Source organism: Dipodomys spectabilis, unplaced genomic scaffold, assembly GCF_019054845.1.
Source record: "Dipodomys spectabilis isolate Male_0828 unplaced genomic scaffold, ASM1905484v1 ptg000076l, whole genome shotgun sequence".
Classification (NCBI taxonomy): Eukaryota; Metazoa; Chordata; class Mammalia; order Rodentia; family Heteromyidae; genus Dipodomys; species Dipodomys spectabilis.
The window spans coordinates 2,246,976-2,272,639 of NW_024870753.1; the positions used below are offsets into that span (position 1 = coordinate 2,246,976).

General features: G+C 47.8%; 2 protein-coding genes across 4 annotated transcripts; one reads left to right on the forward strand and one right to left on the reverse strand.

Annotated features, from left to right (window-relative positions):
* The first annotated feature begins 3,056 nt into the window (after positions 1-3,056).
* Positions 3,057-10,554, forward strand: Pts (6-pyruvoyltetrahydropterin synthase). 3 transcript variants are annotated; one of them, XM_042682833.1, is made up of 7 exons: positions 3,057-3,217; positions 4,274-4,353; positions 5,495-5,517; positions 5,935-5,991; positions 9,530-9,600; positions 9,765-9,910; positions 10,072-10,554. In XM_042682833.1, exons 1-6 carry the CDS (start codon positions 3,138-3,140, stop codon positions 9,886-9,888), a joined length of 435 nt encoding a protein of 144 aa, XP_042538767.1. In that variant the 5' UTR covers positions 3,057-3,137; the 3' UTR covers positions 9,889-9,910; positions 10,072-10,554. The 3 variants fall into 3 exon arrangements, with proteins under 3 accessions (XP_042538767.1, XP_042538768.1, XP_042538771.1); XM_042682834.1 differs by having other exon boundaries at positions 9,765-9,887; positions 10,049-10,554; XM_042682837.1 differs by lacking the exon at positions 10,072-10,554 and adding an exon at positions 9,952-10,003 and having other exon boundaries at positions 9,765-9,887.
* A 5,184-nt stretch (positions 10,555-15,738) lies between these two features.
* On the reverse strand, positions 15,739-25,478 carry Plet1 (placenta expressed transcript 1). The gene is made up of 4 exons (XM_042682902.1): positions 25,254-25,478; positions 20,020-20,239; positions 19,622-19,680; positions 15,739-16,593 (listed from the first exon to the last, which is right to left on the reverse strand). Exons 1-4 carry the CDS (start codon positions 25,453-25,455, stop codon positions 16,391-16,393), a joined length of 684 nt encoding a protein of 227 aa, XP_042538836.1. The 5' UTR covers positions 25,456-25,478; the 3' UTR covers positions 15,739-16,390.
* Between the last annotated feature and the right edge of the window lie 186 nt (positions 25,479-25,664).

The following is a 25,664-nucleotide window of genomic DNA, read 5'->3' on the forward strand; positions in this document are numbered from 1 at the left end:
AAAAAAAAGAGTTTCATGGACTTTCCTGCTGGGGCTGGCTTTGATCCATGATCCTCAGATCTCCGCCTCCTGAGTAGTTAGGGTTATAAGTGTGAACCACCAGCTCTCAGCTAAAATTTTGCAAGATGGAGTGAGCATATAACCGTGGCTCCAAGCACAAGCAGGATCTTTATTTTCTTCCTAAGCCCAACTCTTATTACTGGCCAATGTCAAGAGACTCAAAGAAAGGGAGGAGATGGGGCACCAAGCGAGGGAAGAGGAAGGTGAGTTGGCCAGCTCTGGGTCACCATATCAGAGGCAAGCAAGAGGCCCATGGCAAGCAAGAGGCCCGGTGGACCGTGGGTGACACTGCCAGGGCTGCCTGAGGCGGGGAGTTTGCACTCGGGTTTGTGGGATGAACATTGCTTCAGGACAAATCATAACTGTAAGCCACCACTGTCATCTTTGGGATGGTCACACCTTGGGATCTCCCCTGAGTAAACAACGCTGGTTTGTGCCTTGAAATGTGAGGACCCAGGTCGGAGACCCAAGGGTGGGACCTCCTTTCCTGTACTCTTGGAGTGACATTTGCAACCCTTGAAAATTTGGTGTTGGAACAGTGTTTCTAGCATGAAGCCATCCTGCTTCTGGGTAGCCAAGAACGTGCCAATGTGGACGGCACCCCTCCACATTTCCTTTGCTTACAGTCCTCTGGAATCCTCTACCTCCACATCTGGAGAACATCTCTGCTTCCACAGCTGGAGAAGAGCTCCATGCTTGTCTTCTTTCTGGAGGTCTTCTTTTGCTGTCAGAGGGCAGACTTAGGTGTTTTTGGATTCATTACATTAGTTCAGTTGAACTCTCGTCACAAACACGTGACTCACAGCTATGCTGCTGACACCTGCGCACAGCCATCTAGGCGCTAAGTAAACATTGACTTCACAGTGAGTAATTTTGCTAATATGTACACATTTAAATACCTTCTGGTGTTCCATGTTCTTCGAGACAGCAAACTAGCCTCAAACTCAAGCTCCCAAGCTGTGATTATAGACATGAATTCCAGCACTTGGCTTTTCACTGGGACTTTTTTTTTTTTGGCCTGTCCTGGGGCTTGAACTCAAGGCCTGGGCACTGTCCCTGAGCTGCTTTTGCTCAAGGCTAGTACTCTACCACTTGAGCCACACGGCCACTTCTGGCAATTTCTTTTTATGTGGTACTGAGGAATAGAACCCTAGGCTTCGTGCATGCTAGGCAAGCACTCTACCTCTAAGCCACATTCCCAGCCCATATGGGGACTTCTTAATGGAAACTAACCTCAGGAGACAACGGAGCCAAGCACAAAGCCAGTGTATGCTGAATGGGTGATGTGGTATGGGGGAGGGGATATACCTAAATGGCTTTTGATCTCAACACTGAAAGCTAGATGTTGGAAACGGGGTTTGTTCCCTTGGAGGGTGCTAAGGACAGATCTGTTTTCAGGCCTTCTTGGCCTTTGTCTCTACGTCTTCGGATGGCATTCCTTTGCCATATACTTGTCTGTTGCTGTGTTAAAAGGTTTTATTTTGTTAAGGTCTTGCTATGTTTCTCCCAGGCTGGCTTTGAATTCCTAGACTCAAGCAATCTTCCTGCCTCAGCCTTCCAAATAGCTGGGATTATAGCTATGCACCACCGTGCCCAGCTTTTTTTTTTTTTAATGAGGACACTCTATTGATCACATTGGATTAGGATGCACTCAAATGACCACACCCCAAGTAATTACGCCTGTCTCTTTCCAAATAAAGTTACATTCAGCGGTTTGGATATCAACTTTTGAATTTAGGACAGGGCAAAATTCAATATGTGAATATCCTTGTGCAGACGTACCCTTCGTAAAATAATCCAGAGCAAGAATCTGGAACCACAATGAAACATCTTACTAAATAGGCAAACTGAGGCAATCGCTCAGAAATTCTTTCTTCCCCCAGGTGGGTGAGTATTTACACTGTTTCTAGAGTGTTCAGTTAACCATTGACATTTAGAGTGTTTTTATCTCCAGTGTAGTCAATATTTGGGAAATATGGTTTCTATTTAGACCACGGCAGAGAGATTCACTCTTATCTTGGCCTGGGCTTCTTATCTGTAAATGGAGATGTTGAATGAGATAGGCTTTATCTCAAAAATCTCTCCAAGTTCTTGGTTCTTGGAGGTCTTTTATAGCCCAAGGGGGGTGGGAGTTAGAGAGACACACAGTTGAAAATATGTGAAGAATGGTGTAACAGAACATTCAACATTTTAATGCCTGAACAAACACAAGAGGCAGCTCGCTTGGAAATCACAGTGGGCCTCGCCTCGGTGGCCTTCCACGTATCACCTGCATTTGACTGTTCTCATCTACAAACGCTCAGCTAACCTCGGGCCTGTACCCGGCACAGCGCCAGCCCGAGCCGGTGCCTCCAACACCCAACAAGCAGAGAGGCCCCTGCTGGCAGGTGCTGGGAACTCTGGACATCCTGGCAAGCACCGTCCTGGCGCTCCCAGGCGTGATTTGCTAGGATGCCTGTCAGAGGGTGTCTGGGCTGTTCCTGTTCTGCCCGATCAATGGGCTCGCGCCTGCTGGAGGGCAGTGCGGAGGACGGAAGCATTTTTCTTGGGGAGAGTTGTCATCCAACAGTCCGCAGAGCACGTGGTCCTGCAGGTGCCCTCAAATCCCAGGGGTGGTGTTTGTGAGACAGGGTCTCCTGAGGTAGCTTTCCAACTCCAGATCCTCTCCTCTCCAGCTCCAGAGTGCACGCTCCCGAGCTAATGGTTGGGACCTCCTTCGGGGGGCCTAGAACCGCGATGCTCAGGATCTCAGCCTGCAGCGTGGCTGGGACGCTAGGCAGGAGCCCGCAGTGGAGACTGCGCTCTGACAGTGGCCCCCAGGGCTCGAGCCCAAGGCTTGAGCGGGAAGGAAGCTCAAAAGCACCCCTCGAGGACACGGCAGGTGCCCCTCGGGCCTCGGACCCCAGAACCACACCCACAGGTCCAAGGTCCGCGCACCCAGACCGCGAGACAACTCGGCAGCTTCCGGCGCGAGCCCTCACTGCGCAGCCGCGGGGAGGCCCCGCCCACCGGCGCCAAGCGGGAGCGCGGGAGCTGGGGGGGAGCAGGGCTGGTCACCCGCGCGCGGTCTGGAGACCATGGACGCGGTGGGCCCGAGTCGCCGCCGGGCGCGGGTGTCCCGCCTGGTCTCCTTCAGCGCCAGCCACCGCCTGCACAGGTAGGGTGTGCCCACTGGCGTCAGGGACGGGGGCAGCCATGGTGGGGTGTGTCCGCAGGAGCCCGGGCCGGAGGCGGCACCTGCGCTGGGACGCCCTCGGGGCGTGGCCTCGGCTGGGGGCGTGGCCTCGGGCTGGGCGTGGCCTCGGGCGGGGGCCCAGCCAGGGGGTTTCGGATAGTCGCCCCCTGGTCGCTGAGTGCAGGCACCCTAGCGGGTGGGCCAGGCTGCAGACTGTGCACAGGGGTTCATTTCCTGTTTGTAAGTGACCGGGACACACTTGTCCCTGGTTTCTCTCGGCATCTTGCCATGTGGCCCATGTTGTGGAGGGTAGGAGGGTACAGGGAGATAATTTAATGCAGAAGCCCTGTGAACTAAGGTTCTGTGTGTCCTTGTACAATACCTAAAGATCTTAAAGGGATGATAGTGGGTGTGGCACTTGGGTGAGTACAGAGGCACAGATTCATAAAGTAGATTGCTTTCTGTCTGGAGCAATAGCTAAGATTTGTACTTTTACATTTTCACCTGATTTGAATATCCCTGGACCGGTTGGTGAGGTTTTTCAGTAGGCAGAGTTGAGCAAGATTGTTAAAACAGGTTATCCGAGGTCAATACAGTTCCTTTCTGGGAGGAAAGTAATTTTAGGTTGCTTGAGGACTAATAGCTTCCTGTGTGATTGCTATCTGGGCTCTGGTTTTATTCTGTATTGCCTTTTACACAATAGGTGTTCAGTAAACGTTTGTTGAATTGAAAACTAAAAGGAATGATTATGTAAGTTAGAATCTTGCTATGGAACGAAGGGCCTGAATTTTGAGACGTTTTGTTTTTATAGTGCCAAATTGTATGGAACAGTAGTCTAATTACAGCATGTCTATTGGTTCCTGATGTCAAGGTAAGTAATGAATAAAAGTGATTTCTCAAGTTGATGAACTAACATGATGATCAGTGATTATACTTTGGAAAGATCAGGGCAAATAATAAAATGTAGGGAACAGAGAAGGAGCCCGAATTCAAACAATCTTGGGTCACGCTGACTGACTTTTCTTTTTCTTTTGTTAGCAAGTCTCTGAGTGAGGAAGAAAACTTGAAACTCTATGGGAAATGCAACAATCCCAATGGCCACGGGCACAATTACAAAGGTGAGAGGAGACTGGTGTAATGCCAGCTCTTCAGTGAAGGGCGCTCAGCTGGGGTGGATGGGAGGGGAAGGAGATTCTTGGACAGGATCGGTGCTTTGAGCCCTTGAATGAAAGTAAGTAATATATGCAAGGATAAGAGACTCTGGAGCTGATGCCACAAAAACCAGCCACATAAACCTCAGTGTAGGAGGAAGTAGTATAACGGCATTACAAAAGTCAGGACAATTAATGCTGGCAGAATGGCTCTAGTGACAGAGCCCCTGCCTAGTAACTGTGAGGTTCTGAGTTCAAACCCTAGTATCCCCAAAAGGAAAAACCAGATCAGGTGTTGGAAGATCCGTTTCTGCTGCCTCTTTCTCTCCTATCTCTCAAACTCAGGAAGTACCTAAAAATACAAATTGTTTTAAAGTCATTAATTGGTAAAGTACTGATCAAGATTTTAATGCTCTGTACAAGTATTTGTTTTGCAAGGCATTAGTCTCAAGTGAATGTGTAGTCCTGGAAGGAAAGAGATAAGAATCAATAGTAGTTTTGCTTCCTTGGAAAGGTCCTGCCTATAATTGGCCAGTTCACTGTGTGGCCAGACTCCTGAATGCACATTCCCTGCTTTTGCAGGTACAGACTGAGCAGCAGTTTTGTCTTCCCTGACAACACTAACGTCCTAAGCAGGATTTAGACCCCTTTTTGGCCTTGGCTGACTTCTGCTTAGCCACAGGCCCTCCTAAGCTCCTCTGTGTTGGTTGAGTCTTGCGTTAGTTGGACAAAAGATCATAATTAAAAGGACAGATGTGGGGCTGGGAAGGTGGCTCAGTGGTAGAGTGCTTGCCTTGCATGCAGGAGGCCCTGAGTTCAATTCCTCAGTACCACATAAGCAGAAAAAGCCAGAAGTGGCACTGTGGCTCAAGTGGTAGAGTGCTAGCCTTGGGCTGAAGAGCTGAGGGACAGCGCCCAGGCCCAGAGTTCAGGCCCCACGACCCACAAAAAAAAAAAAAAAAAAAGACAGATGTTTTGTGAGAAAATATACATATAGCTTTGGGGGCCAGAGATCTAAGGAAGAATTGACATTGCTGATTTGTATGTAGATGTATAATTGGTTGAAAGTCTAGCTTGTTCTTTTGGTGTTTCGTTTTCTTTCCCATAGTTGTGGTGACAGTATACGGGGAGGTACGTGCTGAAAAAAACATTATTGTTTTTTTTGATACTGGGGCCTCACGTTCGCTTGGCTTTCTTGCTCGCGCTGGTGCTCTACCACTTGGACCATGCCTTCATCCCTTGTGCTGAAGATATTTGTGTGCTCTGTTTAGATTGCTGGGGCCTCCCTCTGTGTCCAGTGTGGCTTCCGTTGCTTTGTTGTTGGCCTCTGTGTGTGCCGAGCTGCTTGTGGTCCCGGCCTCTCCCTTCCCAGCCTCGCCTGCAGTGTGCCCTGGGAGGAGGGGGGAAGAGCAGCCGGTGACTGCCGGGGCTTCAGTGCAGTGTGGGCAGCAGCGGGCACATCTGCATGTTCAACGGCCTTTAATCATTGCCAATGGTTTCAATGTGGAGAGCCTAAAAGAGCAATATTCACCCTTGTTTCTTCTCTAGATTGATCCTGATACAGGAATGGTCATGAACTTGACTGACCTCAAAAAATACATGGAGGTAATGCCATAGTGGTACTGCCAACACGCCTTCTTTTTCTCCCCCTCTCTCCCCCTCCCCCCTTCCCCCCCCCCCCCCCCCCCCCCCCCCTCTCTCTCTCTCTCTCTCTCTCTCTCTCTCTCTCTCTCTCTCTCTCTCGTACTGGTCCTAGGGCTTGAACTCAGAGCCTGAGTGCTTTCCCTGAGCTTTTGTGCTCAAGGCTAGCACTCTGTTACTTGAACCACAGCTCCACTTCTGTCTTTTTTGGTGTTTAATTGGAGATAAGAGTTTCATGGAGGGCTGGGAAGGTTGGCTCAGTGGTAGAGCGCTTGCCTTGCATGCCTGAGGCCCTGAGTTCGATTCCTCAGCACCACATAAGCAAAAAGAAAAAAGCTGGAAGTGGCACTGTGGCTCAAGTGGTAGAGTGCTAGCCTTGAGCTGAAGAGCTGAGGACAGCGCCCAGGCCCAGAGTTCAAGCCTCACGACCGGACCCAAAAACAAACAAACAAAAAAAAGTTTCATGGACTTTGCTCCTCTTCAAACTGTGATCTTCAGATCTCAGCCTCCTGAGTAGCTAAGATTATAGGTGTCAGCCACTGCTGCCCAGCTTTTTCTTTTTTTTTTTTTTTTGGGTCTGGTTGTGGGGCCGGAACTCTGGGCCTGGGCGCTGTCCCTCAGCTCTTCAGCTCAAGGCTTAGCGCTCTACCACTTGAGCCACAGCGCCACTTCCGGCTTTTTGCTTATATGGTGCTGAGGAATCGAACCCAGGGCCTCGAGCATGCAAGGCAAGTGCTCTACCACTGAGCCACCTTCCCAGCCCCCCAGCTTTTTCTTAAACAACAACAACAACAACAACAACCTTCTTTAATTGTTATTATAATGGTGATATACAAAGGGGTCTAGTTACCTAAGTCAGGTAGAGTACATTTCTTCTTGGACGATGTCACCCCCCCCCCTTTTTTTTTCTTTTTTAACCACTGTTGGGGTTTGAGCTCAGGGCCTCACTGACTGGGTTTCTTGGCCTGGACTCTTATCACTTGAGCCATACCTTCACCCTGGCTCTTTGCTAATAATTGGAGATGAAGCTTCATGGACTCTCCTGGCTAGGCTGGCTTTAAACCTTGATCCTCTGGATTTCAGCCTACTGAGTAGCTAGGATTATAGTTTGACCCACCGGTGCGTGGCTGTATTTCTTATGTGCTATCTCCTCTATGAATTTTGCTGACTTAGTTCTTGGGGTTCCGTGGCTTTATGGCGGGGATAGGAGGGCATAGTTGGAGAGACTGCTCTTGCTCTTGGAAGGTCTTCTTAGTAGGAAGTAATTCCTTTGTGTTGTGTTATAGCTTTGGGAGACCTGTAGCATGCACACCTGGTATTTCTCACTGAAAGAGCCTTGTGTCCTGCATAGAACAAATCTCTCTTCTTTCAAATCATAGCTTTTCTTCTCTACTTCTTTTTTTTTTTGGTGAGGTTTGAACTGGGGACCTGGGCAGTGTCCCTGAGCTCTTTTGCTCAAGGCATCACTTTTGCTACAGCATCACTTCTGGTTTTCTAGTGGATGACTCTCCTGCCTGGGCTAGCTTTGAATTGTGATCCTCAGATCTCAGCCTCTAGAGTAGCTAGGATTATAGGTGTGAGCCACCAGTACCCAGTTCCCTCTCTGTTTTTCTGTCTTTGTCTCTGTCTCTTTCTCTTTCTCTCTCTCTCTCCCTTCATATATATATATATATATATATGAAACACCTGAAAACTAATCCAACCAAGGAAAGGTATATAGGATGTGGCTTGAATGCTGAAGTACCTGCATAGCAAACAAACCCTGTGTTCAACCCTGTGGGTATAGCCAAAAAAAGAAGACAGGACAGCTGGTGAGAGTTTATTTCTTGGACAGTCTGAATACACAGACCTGCAGTCTAGTATAAAAGAGTAGTGACCTCGAGGAAATACATAAGATGTCCCTTGAGGTTATGGCCTCCCTATTATATTCCTAATTTAAAAACACTTAAAAGAACATGATAAATTACACAGGACTATAGGCATTCACACACAGTAGGACCAAAGAGTACTCTTAGCAAAGGAATAAAAAGGTATAATGCCTAAAAAAAAAAAAAAAAGAAATTTCCTGGGCAGTTCCTTGTAGAGACAACACAGAGGAAGGCATTAAGGGGGCTTATTGGTTGTGTTAGCTAACTGTTCTTGCGTTGTGAGACCTCCCAGAGATTATACAGATGTCTCTTCCTCCCTAGCTGCAAGCTGAGGGAGGCCTGCCTTGGCCCAGGGCACCGGGCAGAGCTCGGGACCTTTTTCTGCCGCTCTGGCTCTCTTGTTCCTCCTCCTGAGCCAACGTGCTTTTTTAGCGTCCTACTTCCACTCTGCAACTGAGTGTTATTCTGATCTTTGACTTTTGTTTCCTAAAAATGAATGATCAATCGTGCCTTCTTGACACTACTACTATGCATATACTAAGTAGAGCGGCTTACTTGCGTCATTTTTTCCCAGCTAAGTCCTAGAAACAATGAAGTGAGTGAGATGTAGCCATGAAGTGTGTACTTTGCTTTTTGTAAGAGATAAAGAAGAGTGAGTACTCTAAAATTGAGATAAAGGCTACCGAGTACCCTAACATTGTTAGTTGGGTCAATGAATGAGGAATGAGTGAATAAATAGCACAGTGCTCAAAGAATTTAGGTAAAGACTGGGGACACAAAACACACATATGCAAGTAACAAAGTCGGGACACAAAACATGGACACACGGAGACCATGTGTGAGGTCACAGGGAGGTGTGCCGCTGGATTCTGTGATTGATAAATAAATAACTATATATATAATGTACTCTATATTTATTTAAATTTATATGAGTATATAGGTATATATATTTATATGGAATCTATAATATATAACTTATACAATATATAATTAATATACATAATATATAACTTAAATTATATATAAGTTATATATAATATTTATAATATATAGATTATGTGTACTATATAATATATAAGCATATAATGTATAAAATAGGGAATATATATACACTCAATACAGTCTATATACTATTTATATACATATATACTCATATAAAGTGTATATATATATATATATATATATATAAACAATATATATATGAAGACAAAGTCCATAAGAAACAGTGTTTATATATATTTATACATTTAAATATATATATAAGCACTGTTTCTTATGGGCTTTGTCTCCTGCAGCATTGCTGTGGGTGAGACTGGAGAAAGGGCATTTCTAGTATCCTGTTGTACAGAGCTTAGGAAGTGTTGGATTGAGTTCTGAATGGCAGTGGCTTGTGTTTGGAGAAAACTCCAGGATGCTCTGGTTTTTGTTTTCTCATGTCTTCACTTTGAGTAGCAAGGACACTCAGCATTACGGGGAGCTGTGGCAGACTTGATTTTGCAGCCCTAAACCTTGTAGGCCTGCTTTATTGGTCCCAGAGAGAACACTGAATGGCATGGAGTCCCAAGTACGGATGGGGTAAGGTTCAGAAACTTAGGGGCCTTGCGTGCTGAGTGGTGGCTCTGTTCTGCCCATAGGAGGCCATCATGGAGCCCCTCGATCACAAGAACCTGGACCTGGACGTGGCGTACTTTGCGGACACTGTAAGGTGGGCATCCCAGAGCTAACATTTCATCTGATTGCTGGGTGACCAAATTTTTAGTCTAGTGATACTTTTCAGTCAAAATTTGTTCTCTGTAAATATTCAACAAGAAATTTGGTTTCTTACCATGCACCTTGAACTTCTTTACTTTTTTCCTTTTCTCTCTACAGCACAACCGAAAATGTAGCTGTGTTTATCTGGGAAAATCTCCAGAAATTGCTTCCTGAGGGAGCTCTTTATAAGGTCAAAGTGTATGAAACTGACAACAACATTGTAGTCTATAAGGGAGAATAGTGTGTGTGTGTGTGTGTGTGTGTGTGTGTGTGTGTGTGTGTGTGTGTGTGTGTGTGTGTGTGTGTGTGTGTGTGTGTGTGTGTGTGGTGTTACTGCTGTCAGAAGACTGATTTTTATAGTGTGTGTGTGTGTGTGTGTGTGTGTGTGTGTGTGTGTGTGTGTGTGTGTGTGTGTGTGTGTGTGGTGTTACTGCTGTCAGAAGACTGATTTTTTTTTTTTTTCAATACTGGGGAAAGATCTTTAGTCCCTGAGAACATTAAGTAAACAATCTCCGGTGCCTTCGCCTCGTGTTCTGGAGTGTCTGTCTACTGAAATGCTTCTAAGAACTGTTGGAAATGTACATCTGTTATACCATCAAGCTTGACGCGGACTCTGAAGATGTATCTGCAGCCGGGGAGGGGACCCTGGCCTCGCACTCACTCATGCAGTGCGTGCTCTCCCCCTCCCCGGGGCGTACCCTGGCCCTTCTGCACGCCACTTGGGGCCTTTTGTCTGTAAATCAAACATGATGTTATTCCAGCAAAATGTCTTGACATGAGATTATCCGAAAGCAGAAGAAATCTATGTGTGTTACATTCTCTGTCATCCCCCTTTTAAGCATTTTTTTTTCCCCCTTGGTATAAGTGGAAAAAAATGTTTCCCTTTAAATCTTATTAAAAAAAAATAAAATTCAGGCGACCACAAAGTCTGGAGACAATATGTTTATTTCTTAGTAGATTGAGCTTGAGGTGTGATTCAAGCAACAGAGCCTTGGCCTAACAAGATAGTCATCATATCTTATGAGTAGCTGCCATTTTGTGTCAACTTAACTGATAGTAGAGTAGCCGCCCGTGGGTCATAAACCTGGCCAGAATGCAAAGGTCACCTGCTTGCCTGGGAAGGATGCTAGTGTACCTGACCTCGGCTAAGTGATCCACCCAGGCTTTCACTGCCTTCTGGAACTGGTAGTGCCTTAAAGATGGGGAGCAGATTGTGCCCATTTTGCTCTTAATATGTGTGAGCTACTTTCTCGCCTCCTTCACACACGGAATTGGTTTCACACAATTTAACTTTATAGCAAGGTTCTGTGGCGGCGCACTTCTGGAAGATGTCCCAGATAAACACTGCCCCGGGAATGGGCCGTGATGCCCAGAACGGCTGATCTCGCTGGAGAAAGATGGACCAGAGTGTGTGTCTCCTCCCCTTCGGGCTGCACAGAGCCAGAGCTCCGCCTTCCCACCGGTCCCCTTTGCTTCCTTTAGAAATCCCCCTTCCCACGTCCACCCTAGAGAGCCAGGCAGGCTCAGAATTAATTGAAAAAGGGAACTGAAACGGGATTCTCCCTCCTCCTTTTCTCCTCTTCCTTTGTTTTCCCCTCCTCTTTCTTTTTCTACTTCTCTTTCTTTTTCTCCGCCTCCTTTTCCTCCTGTTCTTCTTTCTCCCCTTCTTCATCTTCCTTCTCTTTCTCTTTTTCCTCCTCCTCATACTCCCTGTTGCTTCTCTTCCTCTGTTTCTGTTTCTCCTCTTCTCCCTCTTCCTCCTCCCTTCTTCATGTTTGACTTAAGATATGGCAATTTAGGTTTGTGTTCTTAAATATACTCAAGAAGTAAATCCTCATTATTTGAGGCAAGTTCACCCCGCTTTTAAATGCCAGTACTATCCCGTTCTTCAAGACAGAAAGCTGGAAGTTCCATTCCTTCTCCTCTATGAGTCTTGTCTGCCTCTCCCCTCCCTCCCTCCCTCCCTTCTTTCCTTCTCTTTCCTCCCCTCCATTTCCCCCTCCTTCTCCTTCTCTGCTTAAACTCAAGGCTTTGAGCTTCTGCTTAACTTATTTTCACTGGGATTCAACCACTTGAGCCATGCCTCCAGTTCATCTTTTTTGCTGGTTAAGTCAAGATAGAGTCGCTAGGACTTTTCTGCTCAGGCTAGAGTTGCAGCTTGATTCTCATATCTCAGTCTCCCGACTGGCTGGGTGTCCAGCGACCTCTCTATTTCTTTTGTTACCACCCTCATCCGAACTGCTACCATTTCTTTCTCATCTGGATTGCTGACATCACCTCTTAACTGGTCTCCTGCTTCCCCTTTGTTCTCTTTCATACTCCAGTGGATTTTTCTAAAAGAGCAGTTTGGACCTTGTTCCCTACCCCATGCTGTCCCTGAAGCTGCCTCTTGCTTTTACCATGTCTTCTCCACCCCCCACCATGTTCTTTCAGTGAGGTCCAGCCATTGTGTACGCACAAGCCCAAGTCCCTCACTGCATCCTGGTCCCAGGGTCCTTTTCTCCATTCCTGCCCAGCCGTATTCCCTGTTGCCCTAATCCCTTCAAAAAACCCAAGCACTTTTCAGATTTCAGCCTGGTACTGTCTGCTAGGGCCTTCCTTGACCACCCTGAATATGTGTGTGTGTGATATATGTGTTTATATATATATACATATATATATATATGATACTATACACTTCTCTTTCTGACACTTTAGCGATTTATAGTTGTTTCTCTTTGTCTTATTTCTTTGTACAGTAGTTTACTGCCTATCCCAACCACAATGTCAGTTTCCTGAGAGCTTGGGGCCCTGTTTGCCTCATTCATTCCTATTTCCCCAGGTCCCAGCCCTGCTTCCTACACAGCAGATGCCGAGACCTGAGACCTGTCATTCCTCTGTGCCCTTGGGAGATTGGTCTCCAGCCCCCCTGCAGATACCCAAGTGCATCAGTACTCCAGACCCTCTAGCATGCATATAACCTACACAATGCTCTCGTGTCCTGCCAGCCATCTGTACATTACTTGTAATACCTAATCCAGAGTCTTGTTTAGGTGGTCTGCTGTGTTTGGCACAAACACATTTTTTCCTGATAGTTTGGATCTGTGGTGAAATGGTTGAGTCTGAGGGTGTTAAGGGCAGCCTGCAAGTATTTACTCAATAAAGGAATGTGCTTGTCATCTCTAAAGAATTGTCTGGGCCTGTGTTTGTTTATATATGAATATATATATATTAGATTTAAATCTCTTGAGCATACGTCAGATAGCAGCATACTTCAGCAATTCTTTCATGCTTCAGCTTAGAAAATAATCACTGTGATAACATAAACTCCCCCCTAAGAGTTTCTTCAAACAGATTTATCTGGCTTTCTCATAATCCATTTGCATTCTGAGTGAAATCAAGAGAAGCTGGAATTCACAAAGCTGTTCAGGTAAAGAGCTGTCCCCACAGCCTCTGGACGCGGACCTCAGACGCGTCCCTCAGCAGGCCCCACCGGAACGTCCCAGTAAAGAGGGTGCATTGAGATGATTTTCCCTCCAGATTTCGGAGGCAGGATGTGCCCCCAGGTATAAAGAGCCTTAGGCAAACTTGCAAAGATCTGTGGATACCATCAAATTAAACAATGCCTGTCTAAATTATTTCCAGAGGAGGAGAGAGCTCAAAGAGTAAGGAGATAATGGCTGAAAACTTACCAGTTGATGAAAGACATGAATGTGTGCACTGAAGAAACTTAACCATCTTCGGGAATACGAACTCAAAGAGATGTACACTAAAACACTTCACTATGGCAGCTACACTTTATCGAGGAGTATTCACTGTGGCCAGTGCTGTAGTTTGTGTTCCGCACTCAGTGGAGCAAGATGGGGCTGTTCTTCTGTATCAGCCAGCCGAGGTCCTTGTGTAAGGCAAGCGCTCTACTACTGAGCCACCTTCCCAGCCCCCGTCCTTGTGGCTAAATGGAAAGCCATCTTCGGAGCAGGTAGGTGTTCTTGTCTGCTTTTTTTTTTGGGGGGGGGGGGGGAGAGGGTTTGGGTGGTGTTGGAGATTGAACTCAGGGTTTTGGGCGTGCCAGGCAGGTTTCTTACTTAAGCCACACTTCCAGCCCTTTTCTGCATTGGTTCTTTCCAATATGGAGTCTTGCTTTAGGCCTGGGCTGCCATCTTCCTGCTTGTGCTTCCTTGTGTCACTGGGGTTGACTAGCCCTTGACACTGTGCCTAGACATTGTGCTTCCCAGAAGCCAGGATAGCGGGCGTGTGCCACCTCGCCTTACTTGTTGGTTGAGATGGAGTCTCATAAAACTTGTTTTGGCCTCAGCTGGTCTCCCTCCTACCCCAGCCCCATGGCTGCATCTCCAGTAGCTAGGATTACAGGCCAGTGCCACCAGACCTGGCCCTGGGCTCTCTTTTCCTAGCTCCATGGTCTAGGCCAGTTATCTAACATCTCTGAACCTCTGTTTTCTTCTTACCTTTAAAAATAAAATGTACAATAAATCGGGCATCTTTCAGGGCAGTACATTTTTGTGAGCAGCTCACCCATGACCCTCGTGAAAGCACCTTATAGCGGCAGCACATGGAAGATGTTTCAGAATCAGTCTGTCTGTGAGAGATTCTTCAGGTGGGGATCTACGCCTTGTATTAGAGTAAAATAGACACAGCCAGAAAATCATGTGGACATCCAGGTAGGCAGAACAAGGGAAAGGTTCACTGCCAGGAAGGGGACAGGCAAGACCCCGTCTCACCAGGTGAGAGGAAGTGAGAAGAAGTGTCAGCTGTAGTCTCAGATGACCTTTTATTATCTCCAGGATTTGGGGGCTCTCCCTGCCTTACATAGTCATAGCTGTCCTGATAGAGCGCTCTCTCAGGGATAGGGGTAGGGGCTGATCACCTGCTGCCTTTACTACATGGCCTAGTGTTGTCTAGGGCAAGAGCCTGTGAAGCCCTGAGGGAGGAGGCTTCTGGGCTGACACCTTGTGTAAGTGCCCCAAGTACCTTCTGGCCCAGAGAAGGTGTTCAGTTCATATCTGCTGATAAACAGCAGGGTTTGGCCATTCTCTAGATCAGAGAAGTGTTGTCTGGGGAAGTTCCGAGTACTGACATAGGATATCTTACACACACACACACACATTTATTTTTTAAAGGGGAGAGGATATAAATGTTAACCAGGTAAGAGCTTTTGTAGGACAAAAACTATGATAACGGTATTTTAAATACATGCTGATCAAATGGGCATTCATGGGATTTTTCCCATTCCAGAAAATTGCCCGACCTTTGGGGATAGGGGTGAAGGGCCATGGTTGCTCCTCTTTCAGGGCTGGTGTGGACCCTGCCCCTCAGGCAGCGTTCTGACAAGGCCAGGAGCATGCCATTTTGGATGGAAAGATTTGTCGTGGAGTTCTTCCTAGTGACTTTTCTTTCATGCTGGTACTAGGACTTAAATTCAGGACCTAGCATTCCCACTTGGCTTTTTCTGCTCAAAGGTGGCTGGCACTCTACCACTTGAGCCACATCTCCACTTCTGGCTTGTTGGTTGCTTGGAGATAAAAGTCTCACTGACTTCTCTGCCCAGGCTTGGCTTTGAACTGAGATCCTCAGAACTCAGCCTCTTTAAGGAGGCAGGATGACAGATGTGAGTCCCTCCCTCCTCCCCCAGGTCCTTTTTGGATGCTAGAAAAGAATGGTAGCCAATAGGTCTCCACAGCATTTAACCAGTCAAGCAGAGCACGCTTGAGTAAGCAGCCTGAATAGCTGCCCAGGAGGCATTCTGCAGGCAAAGCAGGGAGCGTGAGGAATGTCACAGGGTGTCCTAATAGTGGGAGAAGGAGCAATAGTGAGCAATCTGAAAGCTATATCATGTTAGGGTGTCAGTTCTCTGGAAGATAGCCTAATTATTAAAGGGAAATTTGCTCCTTATACCATGCTCACTGTTGGAAATACCAGGCTTTCTTTTGGTTTCACAATGTATTCTAAGTCTTAGAAATACCTTGCCCGTTTCTTACTGGAAATTGCTATTAGGTAGCAAATGACCTGTTTGTATGGGAAGACAATGAACATTTAGGTCTTTAGGACTTGTCTTGAAAACATAATACACACTCATCATTCCATTAGTTTTTAATATGTAAATGAGTAAAATTAGATACCATCCTCTATTGAAAGTCAATCACTCATTAAAGAACTGCTTGAATTTAACACACTCATTATTCTTGTTCAAAATACCATTTCCTTGAAGTGATTTAGAAAAATGCCCGTAGAGCGTAAGTTTCCCTGTAGTTAGCTGCTCACATGGTACCTTCCTAATCTGTTGCCCTTCAAAACCTACTGGTGTGGAACCTGGGAACTGCCAGAAGCCAGTTCTCCTTTTTTCCTGTCTTCCTGGAGTCAACACAAGTCAGAAGTTGTGTGTAACCAGAGTAGCTTGGGTCAGGAACCTGAGATCATCCTGAAAGTTAGGAAGCATTCTTCCTCCAGAAACTCACAAGGGCCGGAGGAATCCTTTGGCAATGCACAGAAGTTCAGAGCTGCTGACGACATGTGAATCTGACAGGCAGATTCCGTGTCATGACAAGGGCAGGTGCTTTGTGCCCTGAGAAATCTGGTGGAACTATCTGTGTCACCCAAGTCCCCCGTGAGGGCCATGAGTCTTTGGTCTGCAGCAGTGGCCGGTAGTGGAGTTGCACGTTTGAAAATTCAGAGCCTTCACTCGCATGCATTGAAGCCCTGGTCTGAGAGATGCCCAGGAGGCCGGACAATGGCTTTCTTGGGTTTCCTTAGAAGAGGAGTTTGCTGATGAGGAAAACGAACAAGATGTGAATGGCACCAACAATGGGGCTACTGAAAGCTCGGACGGCCAGACTTCTTGTGCTTGTGGTCGTGGTTTTGGCCCTGGGTTTGGACATTGTGATTGAGACAGTCTTGGTAGTTGGGCTGGTGCTGGAAGTCATGGAGGAGGAGGTGGAGGTTGTCATCATGGCTGGAAAACAAACAAAATCCCCATTGTATCAGAGAGACCCTCTGTGGGGTGGTGGGTGGGGCTAGATGCAGCAGGGACGCTGACTGCTGGAGCAGAGTTTAGTCTGGGGTGTGCACAGCAGGGTCACAGCAAGTGGAAACAAGGGTAAAGTAACCAAAATCATTAAGTCCCTACCCACAGTCCTTTGAGGCTCCAGGGTGACCTATTGAATGTCTATGAATTTATTGTTGGGGTGAAGAGGCCGCCCTCAGATACCTTCATGTCTTTCCTGTTCGATTAAGCAGTACACAGATCCAATCCAGAGCGGCACAGTGCTATAGTTTTTCTTGCTAATATCAAGGGCTAGATCTGAGAACTGCCATCTCTGCTTTCAAGTTAGGAGAAAGATGCACGTTCCAGGTCCCTGACTGTTTCAATGGCTTCTGAGGTGCTACCATTTCTACATGCAGGGATCTGACCAGATAGACACGAGTTCTCTGAGGAGAGCTCTAGGAGAAGCAGCGAAGCCAGCCCTGTAGTCCTAAGGCCTTGTGTGATGCCGAGAAAAGGAGCTGGGGACTTGACACTGCAAGGATCTGAGTGACCATAGAGATCACCCCTTTGAAACAACTTCAACCAATGGAAAACTCTTTGGTTAGAAGAAGGAGGAGGAAGAGAACCTGTCGAGTGATTTCCCAGCCCTGGGCAGCCTTTGGCATTCTAGTCTGATTGGTATGGTCTTTAGGCCATTTAGGGGGAAACCCCCAGGAGGAATATTTCTCTAGAATTTGTATGGAGCCAGAGTTGGACCCATAACTTTCTTCTTTCAACAAGATCTCATTATGTAAGACTACCCAGACTAACTTCAAGCTCTCCATCCTCCTACCTCAGCCTCCCTAGTGTTGGGATTATAGGCATGACTCACCATGCCCTGCCTCTTTTTTTCAAACTCGATTTTGTTAGCATGGAGTTACTAGGGCCTGGGTTAGAAACAAACATCTCCTTTAGCATTTACACCTCTATGCATCTTGAAACTGTTCTTGAGGAAGAAGACATCTTAGTCTTCTCCAGAGAGAAAGCCACCAAGGAAGCAAGTTAAGACTTTTATGTCATAGTTGTTCTAGGTATAATCGCTTTAAAAGTTGTTGTTGGAGGGGCTGGGAAGGTGGCTCAGTGGTAGAGCACTTGCCTTGCATGCATGAGGCCCTGGGTTCGATTCCTCAGCACCACATAAGCAAAAAGAAAAAAGCCAGAAGTGACGCTGTGGCTCAAGTGGTAGAGAGCTAGCCTTGAGGTGAAGAGCTGAGGGACAGCGCCCAGGCCCAGAGTTCAGGCCCCATGACCGGAACCGCCCCTCCCCCCCCCCAAAAAAAAAGTTGTTGTTGGAAATAATTATCCCCCTTGAACACACGTTTACTGGGTGACTGGTAAGACAATGGGTAACTTTCAGTATTCTGGGGCTCATGAGGGAGTCCTGTTATTTGGACATTGAGAAAGACTTAATTATTCCTGTTCTGTGAATCATGTACTTAAAAATACCATTAAATCTGTCATTTTAGTTTTGATGTAAGTCTAAGTAAGCCTAAGATTAGAATTAGGGTCCTCATTTTGCTATTGACTCTTTGTGTGGTATTGGGAACATAGATTCTTTTCCTTTTTTTTTTTGTCAGTCGTGGGGCTTGAACTCAGGGCCTGGGCACTGTCCCTGAGCTTCTTTTGCCCAAGGCTAGCACTCTACCACTTGAGCCACAGAGCCACTTCTGGCTTTTTCTGTGTATGTGGTACTGAGGAATCGAACCCAGGGCTTCATGCACGCTAGGCAAGCACTCTACCACTGAGCCACACTCCTAACCGGGAACACAGATATTTTCTAAGTCTGTGTCTTTTGAAGTCTTTCTGTTTTAACTCTCTGCAGGGGGGTGGGTGAAAGGGCAGGGGCTAGAAGGGAGAGGAGGGGTGAGGAGCCTTAGTAAAGGATGAGGATGGGGCTACAGCCTGTAAAAAGCCAGTGGAAGCTCCTCCTGTTGGCGGTGGTAGTACTGATGAGACCATCAGCATTTGTGTGGTACCCTCCCTTTGTGGGCAGCTCTTCCCACTCACCCCCATCGTTTAAAAAGTCTGTCCCTGAGCTTTTGTGCTCAAAGCTAGCACTGTACCCCTTAAGCCACAGCTCTGCTTCTGGCTTTTTTTTTTTTTTTTTTTTTTTGCCCATCATGGGGCCTGAACTGTGGGCCTGGATGCTGTCCTTCAGCTCTTCAGCTCAAGGCTAGCGCTCTACCACTCGAGCCAGAGCACCACTTCTGGCTTTTTCTACTTGTGTGGTGCTGAGGAATCGAACCCAGGGCTTCATGCATGCCACTCTACCACTTTCCCAGCCCCTACTTCTGGCTTTTTAAATTTGTTAATTGGAGATAAGAGTCTCATGGACTTTCCTGCCTGATCTGGCTTTGAACCTTGGATTCTGATTTCAGCTTCCTGAGTAGTGAGGATTTCAGGTGTGAGCCACCGACTGGCCCCTTGCAGAGTGGGGATTCTTTATGGAAATCGGGGCTGTTGCTTTTCATCCTGATGTCTATGTGGTTCGGAACAGAAATGTCTCTTTTAGAAGCAGAGGTTTTGGAGCCAGCGGTAACTGTAAAAATTTCTTGGAATTTGCAGAAATCTTGGGGATTTTTATTTTTATTTTTGCTAGTCCTGGGGCTTGAACTCAGGGCCTGGGCACTGTCCCTCAGTTTCTTTTACTCAAGCCCAGCACCCTACCATTTGAGCCACAGTACCACTTATGGCTTTTCCTGTGTATGTGGTACTGAGGAATCAAACCCAGGGCTTCATGCATGCTAGGCAAGCAATCTACCACTGAGCCACATCCCCAGCCCTGGGAACATATTTTATGTAGGTTGCAAGGTGCAGGGGTGCTGGAAGAATTAACTGGTATCGGGAATGCATGATTCGAAGACCCCCTTCCCTGTCTCCTTTTTTTTCCTTAGGGCATCCACAAAGAACATTTCCAGGCTGATTGGGTATGCAAATGGGCAGGAAAGCAACTCACCTCTGTCCAGTGTCCTGGAAGAGAAGGTGGCCGTGTTGTTGTGATTGACAATGAAGACCCTGGAGGGCAAATCAATGAGAGATAGGGTGAGGGTCTCTGGAATTCACACGTCCAGTTCCCATTTCTGCCTTTGTCTCTCTGTCTCTCTGTCTTTCTCTCTCTCTCTCTCTCTCTCTCTCTCTCCCTTTCTCACCCTGTGTTTATTTCCTTTATGGCTCAGTGAGCACATATTAATTCCTGATTTGTTCTAGACTGTCTTTGACTAAATTCCTCCAGCCAGGAGGTCAGGCACCACACACCCAGACTGCAGTTTTTGTCCTCTTAGGTTAATGCCAAACCCCACACAGCCCTCATGAAATGGAAACGTGTGAAGCAAAAAAAAGCTGGGAAGTCCTTACTGTATGTTGATCTGAGATGGAGGCACGAGACTGGGGATTTTCCAGGAGGCCCTGAGCAGCGTGGCATTCGGCGTGTTGATGTCATAGCGCCCAATTGTGCTGAAAAAGCATGTCTTGCTGGCTCCAAGCCAGATGCCCACTGACCGGCCGTAGAAAGAGCCGTTGTTTTCCAGAGCTTGCAGGACCACCGCGCTGACTTGGTCATTCACAGGAACCAACACTAGGAGGAGAGGGTGGGGAGAAAGCAGTTAGCCATCTGTCGGTGGGAGCCCAGGGATGAGGGGGTGAAGTTAAGAGGAGACGTGTGCATCACATGGTCCCAGTTTTATGAAGAAGTTGAGGAATGAGTCAGGTGCTGGTGGCTCATGCCTGTAATCCTAGCTCATCAGGAGAGATCTGAGGATCACGGTTCGAAGCCCACCCCAGTCAGGAAAAAAACCCATGAGACTCTTTATCTCCAATTAGCCATCAGAAAACTGGACGTGGAGCTGTAGCTCAATGTGGTAGAATACTAGCGCTGAGTGAAAAAGCTCAAGGGCAGAGTGCCCAGGCCCTGAGTTCAAGCCCTAGGAAAGACACCCCCCCCCCCCCCTAAAAAAAAAAAGTTAGGGAATGGAAGGAGACATCTATGGAGATATTGACTGTGATGCTTTCCTGGTCATGAGATCACAGCTCACTTCTGTTTTCTTCCCAGTGCTTCTCTGGTGTTTCTAAGTGTTCTGCAATACAAGGCTCATGAAGGAGCCTCTTCCCGCCGTGGTGTTGCTACATAGCCGGTGGAGGTCCTGAACGGAACACCTCACTGAGCCAGGGCCTAGCTGTAGGAGGAGAGGATGAGGGGAAATGGGGGGGGGGGAGGGAGGGGGCAGGGGTCCTCGCAGGGAGAGCTAGGGGATAGTCAGGAAAGGGCCAGGTGGGCTCCTGGGAAGTGTTCTATAAACATCTGGAAACACCTTTGCTAAGTAAAGCCAAACCTTGTTCCTGGCCTCAGGAACATTGTGACCCAACAAGAGATCAAAATGTCTGAGCCCAAGGGTCTCCTCCAAGGAGCAGACAAATACACCCCCTAGACGAGTGTCCCCGGTGACCCAGCCTGGCATGCGCTCCGGGGACTGCTGATACCTGCACCGTGCAGCATTCACACTTGAAGCAGGGTGAACTGCAAGCCTGCCTCTTCATTTTCTCCCTTCCACGAGCCCTGTGAATAAATTCCCCCATGCTAGCCTTCCAGGGCCACTCAGCCACCTGGAATCCCTCTGGAGATTTCTCGGTTGTGAAAAGGAAATGGATTGTGTGTCACCACAGGAATACAACCTGACACAGAATTTTCCGGCTTGACATTTAGAAGCAAGCCATGTCACCTCCCGGCTTTGGTTTGAGTGTGTGTGTGTGTGTGTGTGTGTGTTGGTCCTGGGGCTTGAACTCAGGACCTAGGCATTGTCCTTGAGCCTCTCTGGGCTCAAGGCTAGTACTCTATTACTTGAGCCACAGCACCCCTTCTGGCTCTTTCTGAGTAGCTTATTGGACATAAGAGTCTCATGAACTTCCTGTCCTTGTTGGCTTTGAATGGTAATCCTCAGATCTCAGCCTCCTGAGTAGCTCGGATTACAGGCATGAGCCATCAGCAACTGGCTGGTTTCATTTTTTTTTTCTTTTTAAAATTTGTTGAGCAACTACTTTGTACCTGTCCTAGTTAGGGGCCTGGAGTTAAGGACATGATCTCTTATTGTCTGGGATAATGATACCTAATCTGGAAAGGTTCCTTGGAGGATTAAAAAGAAAATTGTAAAGGTTTTTATTATGTGATAGATATGAGATAAATTACAATTACAATTGTTCTTGCATTGTTTTTGGCCTGTTCTGTTTCTCTGGCCTTGTTGTTCCGCTTTAAGCAAACGCAGCTGACTCAAATCCCGTTTCTCGTCATGCTCAGGGAGGACCTGACATTTGTCCTACATGTGTGCATGAGGAGGAGGATGATGCATGCTGGTGTCATGTGCAGTCATAGGAATCTGTCATAAGAATGTCACCCCTCCAAGGACATTTTCCTGCCTGCCCCTTCTGTTTTCCCCCTCTCCCCTTGGGCGAAGTCCTCCTTTCTCCCTTTCCTGTGTTCCTGGATTTCCTGCCTGAGGTTCTTCTTCTTAGCCTGCATTGCAACACACGCTAGTTAGCCACACCAGATTTTATCCTGCAGCCCAGCCAGCAGGACACGCTCCTGGCCAAAGCCGCGCCATTTCTGCCTCTGTCAGTGATAATGGCCAGCTGGTGATTTCAGGACCCGATGAGTCTGGCCTCTCTCTGCTGTTTGCGTTCTTCTCTAGGACAGCTGCACTCCCGGTTGTGCAAATGCACCTGGCCCACACCTGGCCCACATCTAGCCCACACCTGGCCCACACCTGGCCCACACCTAGTCCTGACCTTACTTCAGGCTGGGCTGCCTGTCTGAAATACTTCCTTCTTTCTCATGATACATCCCTCTCCACGCCCACCCCTCAGGTCCTGCTCAGGTCCTGCCTTTGGACTGACCTAGCCCCCCTTCCCTCTCACACATGGGACATTTCTGTCTTTCGCTGTGGAGTCAGATACTTTGTTACATTCTGTGTTTTCAGCTGTGTCAGCATCCGGCCAGCCCATCATTGGGTACTTGGAGGCCACCTAGAATGTGGTGTGGTGTTCTTTAAGCTGAGAGTTGAGGAAGAAGGGTGGAATCATGTCCCTCTGGCCTGTAGAAGCTGAGACTGGAGATGGATGCTAACCCGTGCAATCTTCATGTAAATGTTATGGTATCAAGGGCTCTTTTTCTTTTCTTTTCTTCCCTCCCTCCTTCCCTTCCTCCTGTCCTCCCTTCTTCCCTTCTACCTTCCTTCCTTCTCCCTCCCTCCCTCCCTCTCTCCTTTTATCTCCCCTTGTCTCCTTTCTTTCTCTTTCCCTTCCCCCTCCCTCCCTCCCTCCCTCCCTCCTCCCTCCCTCTCTCCCTCCCTCCCTCTCTCCCTCCCTTCCTCCCTCCCTCCCTCCCTCCCTCCCTCCCTTCCTTCCTTCCTTCCTTCCTTCCTTCCTTCCTTCCTTCCTTCCTTCCTTCCTTCCCTCCCTCCCTCCCTCCCTCCCTCCCTCGCTTCCTTCCTTGACAGGACTCACTAGGTAGTTCAGGCTGGCTTCAAGCGCATAGCCCTCCACCACAGCACCCCAAATGCTGGAGTTACAGGCATGCACCACACCCTATTTGGTTTAAGCATTTATTTTCCTGATCTCTAACAGGCCTAGGTCACCTGTTCTAAGCTATTGCTTCGGCTGCAGCGCTCTCTGGGATCTGCTAAGCTATTACACACATGATTTACCGATGTCAATACAACGTTGAAATGGAAAAGAATTTCAAAGCCAACATAAGGAGAAGTGGTTGGCTTGGTGAGCATCTCCCAAAGGCCTGAATGCTGGCAATGGAGCGTTCGTGGAGCCTGCTGTGTACCTGTGTGTGTGATACCCAGATCTCCTCGTCCCCCCGGGCAGACGATTTGCACCCTCCATGGAACTCATTCCTAAGGTGCGGCAGATTCCCGCAGACAGCCTCCCAGTTTTCAGTTGTGAAATGGGATCTGATGAAGCACGCGCACGCGTAGCACGGGCAGGCTTCCGCCTCAGGATGTGTTTTCTTACATCAGGGCCTTCACTGGCAGCCCCCAGGGAAAAGGAAGAAAGAAGAGAAGCAGGCTGAGAGTGTGCAGGCATACCACGACCTCTGACCAGCGGCATGCCGAATCCATAGCCCAGGGTATGGCGATGGCTCTGGTGGTCTCCGCAAGATCGGTTAGACTTTTGAGAGAGGTGGGATGGCAGTTAGAGGTAAGATAAGAAGTAGGATCAACCTAGGCTGTGTGACTTAGGGTCAGATATGAGCTCTGTTCTAGTCTAGTGACCTTGGGGAAGACTTCACCTTATACACGCCTCCGTTCTCAATGGGAAACTGGGAGGAGAGTGGTGTTTGCCCCTCGATCAGTTTCCAGCCTGTAGTTGGGAGTGGCTGCTGCCTTTATGCTGGTGGTGAGATGTACAGAGGGCCAGGGCTGGGTCTCTGAGGCTGGAAATCTGGGACACCTCCCGTGTCACCTCTCCCAGAGCTCTGTGACTGAGTACAGTCACTTAGCCTCTGTGCCATTTTCTCATCTCCAAGACGTGAAAGATAGTGGGATCTGCCTAGTAGATTAATAGGAGGCCTAAATGCACTTATAAGCAAGCATTCAAGACGCTGCTGCTCTTATAAAATCAATCAGCTTATTTCTTGACAGGTAGGTTTGGCTGACCCCAAAGGGTATTTATACAATGTGTTCCAGAAACTTCTAAGAAAAACATTAGATTACGAACGAGCTGGGGAGCTGGCGGCTCAATGTCTGTAATCCTAGCTACTCAGGAGGTTGAGATCCGAGGATGGAGGTTCAGAGCCAGCCTGGACAGGAAATTCCATGAGATTCATCTCTGATTACCCCTCATGAAGACCAGAAGGGGAGCTATGGTTCAAGTGGAAGAGCTTGAGTAAAGAGGCTAAGGGAGAGGGTGAGGCCTTGAGTTCAAGCCCCAGTACAGGCATGCATGTGCACTAGCATGCAGGTGTGTATATATATATACCTATATATGTATATGTGTGTATATATGTGTATATACATATATATATATGTATACACACACACACACACACACACACACACACACACACACACATACAGTAATGTAAAGACAGATTTAAGAGCCTGAGTGAGCATTGACCCCAGGCTCCTTTACTAGCACTAAGTCCCCGAACAAGTCGTGGAATTTCTTAGAAAAGGTGACAACCTTTTTCACCCATAGATTAAATGCAAATAGTTCCTTCTAGAGAGGGCCCTGTGCTTGCCGCCACCCACAGTGGAACTGTTCTGTGCAGCGGGTGGGAAGAGACTATACTCTGCTCTGGTGCAATTCCTATCCTCCAGGAATCCAATGCCCCGCCCTTTCTTCCTCCTCCTCTTCCTCCTCCTCCAGCTGTGCTCTCATTGGGGTTCAGATAATCTGACCACGGGAACTTTATGCTTCCCGAGGTTCAAGTGTGCATGGGGGAAACAGACAGAAAGCGTCCCCACACACCGACTTCCCATCTCCTACCTGCTTCAGAGATAGCTTATTTGGTGTAGCTAGGGGAGGGATGGAGTTTCAGTTAGCTCTGCTAGGAGACCTTGGGGCTGGCTGACAGCCTGGCCGCTACTCACCTGTGTAGATGTGGAAGTTTGACTGCTCTTCTTTTTCAACCCTGATGTTCGGATGAGTGGTGTTGAGGACCATGCTAAAGTTCAGGCAGTTCAGTTTGTTGTTTGGGAGGAGGAAGGGGGGGGGTTCGGTGGCAGAAGAGAAGTGGAGTCCCAGGTACAGGAACAGTCCCAGCCCTGGCAACATGGCACAGAGCACCGCCATGGTTTGGCTTTTGCTTAGGTCACCTGGGCCTGGAACAGGTAACCGTGGAGGCCCTGCTCTCCTTCTGTTTATATGCTCCGGGGCTGGAGCTTCTGGGTGATGTCAGACATGCAAATCCTCTTCCCACCCCGCCTGAAAGTACACTGCCTTCTGGAATTCGGCCCAAAGTTTCACCAGGAATGAATCACTAGTCTCTGCTCACCTACCAC

What these genes read in the sequence shown, in the direction of transcription:
- Pts (XM_042682833.1), top strand. Translation starts at nt 3,138, where the DNA reads ATGGACGCGGTGGGCCCGAGTCGCCGCCGGGCGCGGGTGTCCCGCCTG. An exon ending in CCACGGGCACAATTACAAAG is followed by an intron (nt 4,354 to 5,494) that starts GTGAGAGGAGAC and finishes TCTTTCCCATAG; the next exon opens with TTGTGGTGACAGTATACGGG. An exon ending in TGGTGACAGTATACGGGGAG is followed by an intron (nt 5,518 to 5,934) that starts GTACGTGCTGAA and finishes TTTCTTCTCTAG; the next exon opens with ATTGATCCTGATACAGGAAT.
- Plet1 (XM_042682902.1), bottom strand. Translation starts at nt 25,455, where the DNA reads ATGGCGGTGCTCTGTGCCATGTTGCCAGGGCTGGGACTGTTCCTGTAC. An exon ending in AAACTTCCACATCTACACAG is followed by an intron (nt 20,240 to 25,253) that starts GTGAGTAGCGGC and finishes CTCTCCTCCTAG; the next exon opens with TGTTGGTTCCTGTGAATGAC. An exon ending in CCATCTCAGATCAACATACA is followed by an intron (nt 19,681 to 20,019) that starts GTAAGGACTTCC and finishes TTTGCCCTCCAG; the next exon opens with GGTCTTCATTGTCAATCACA.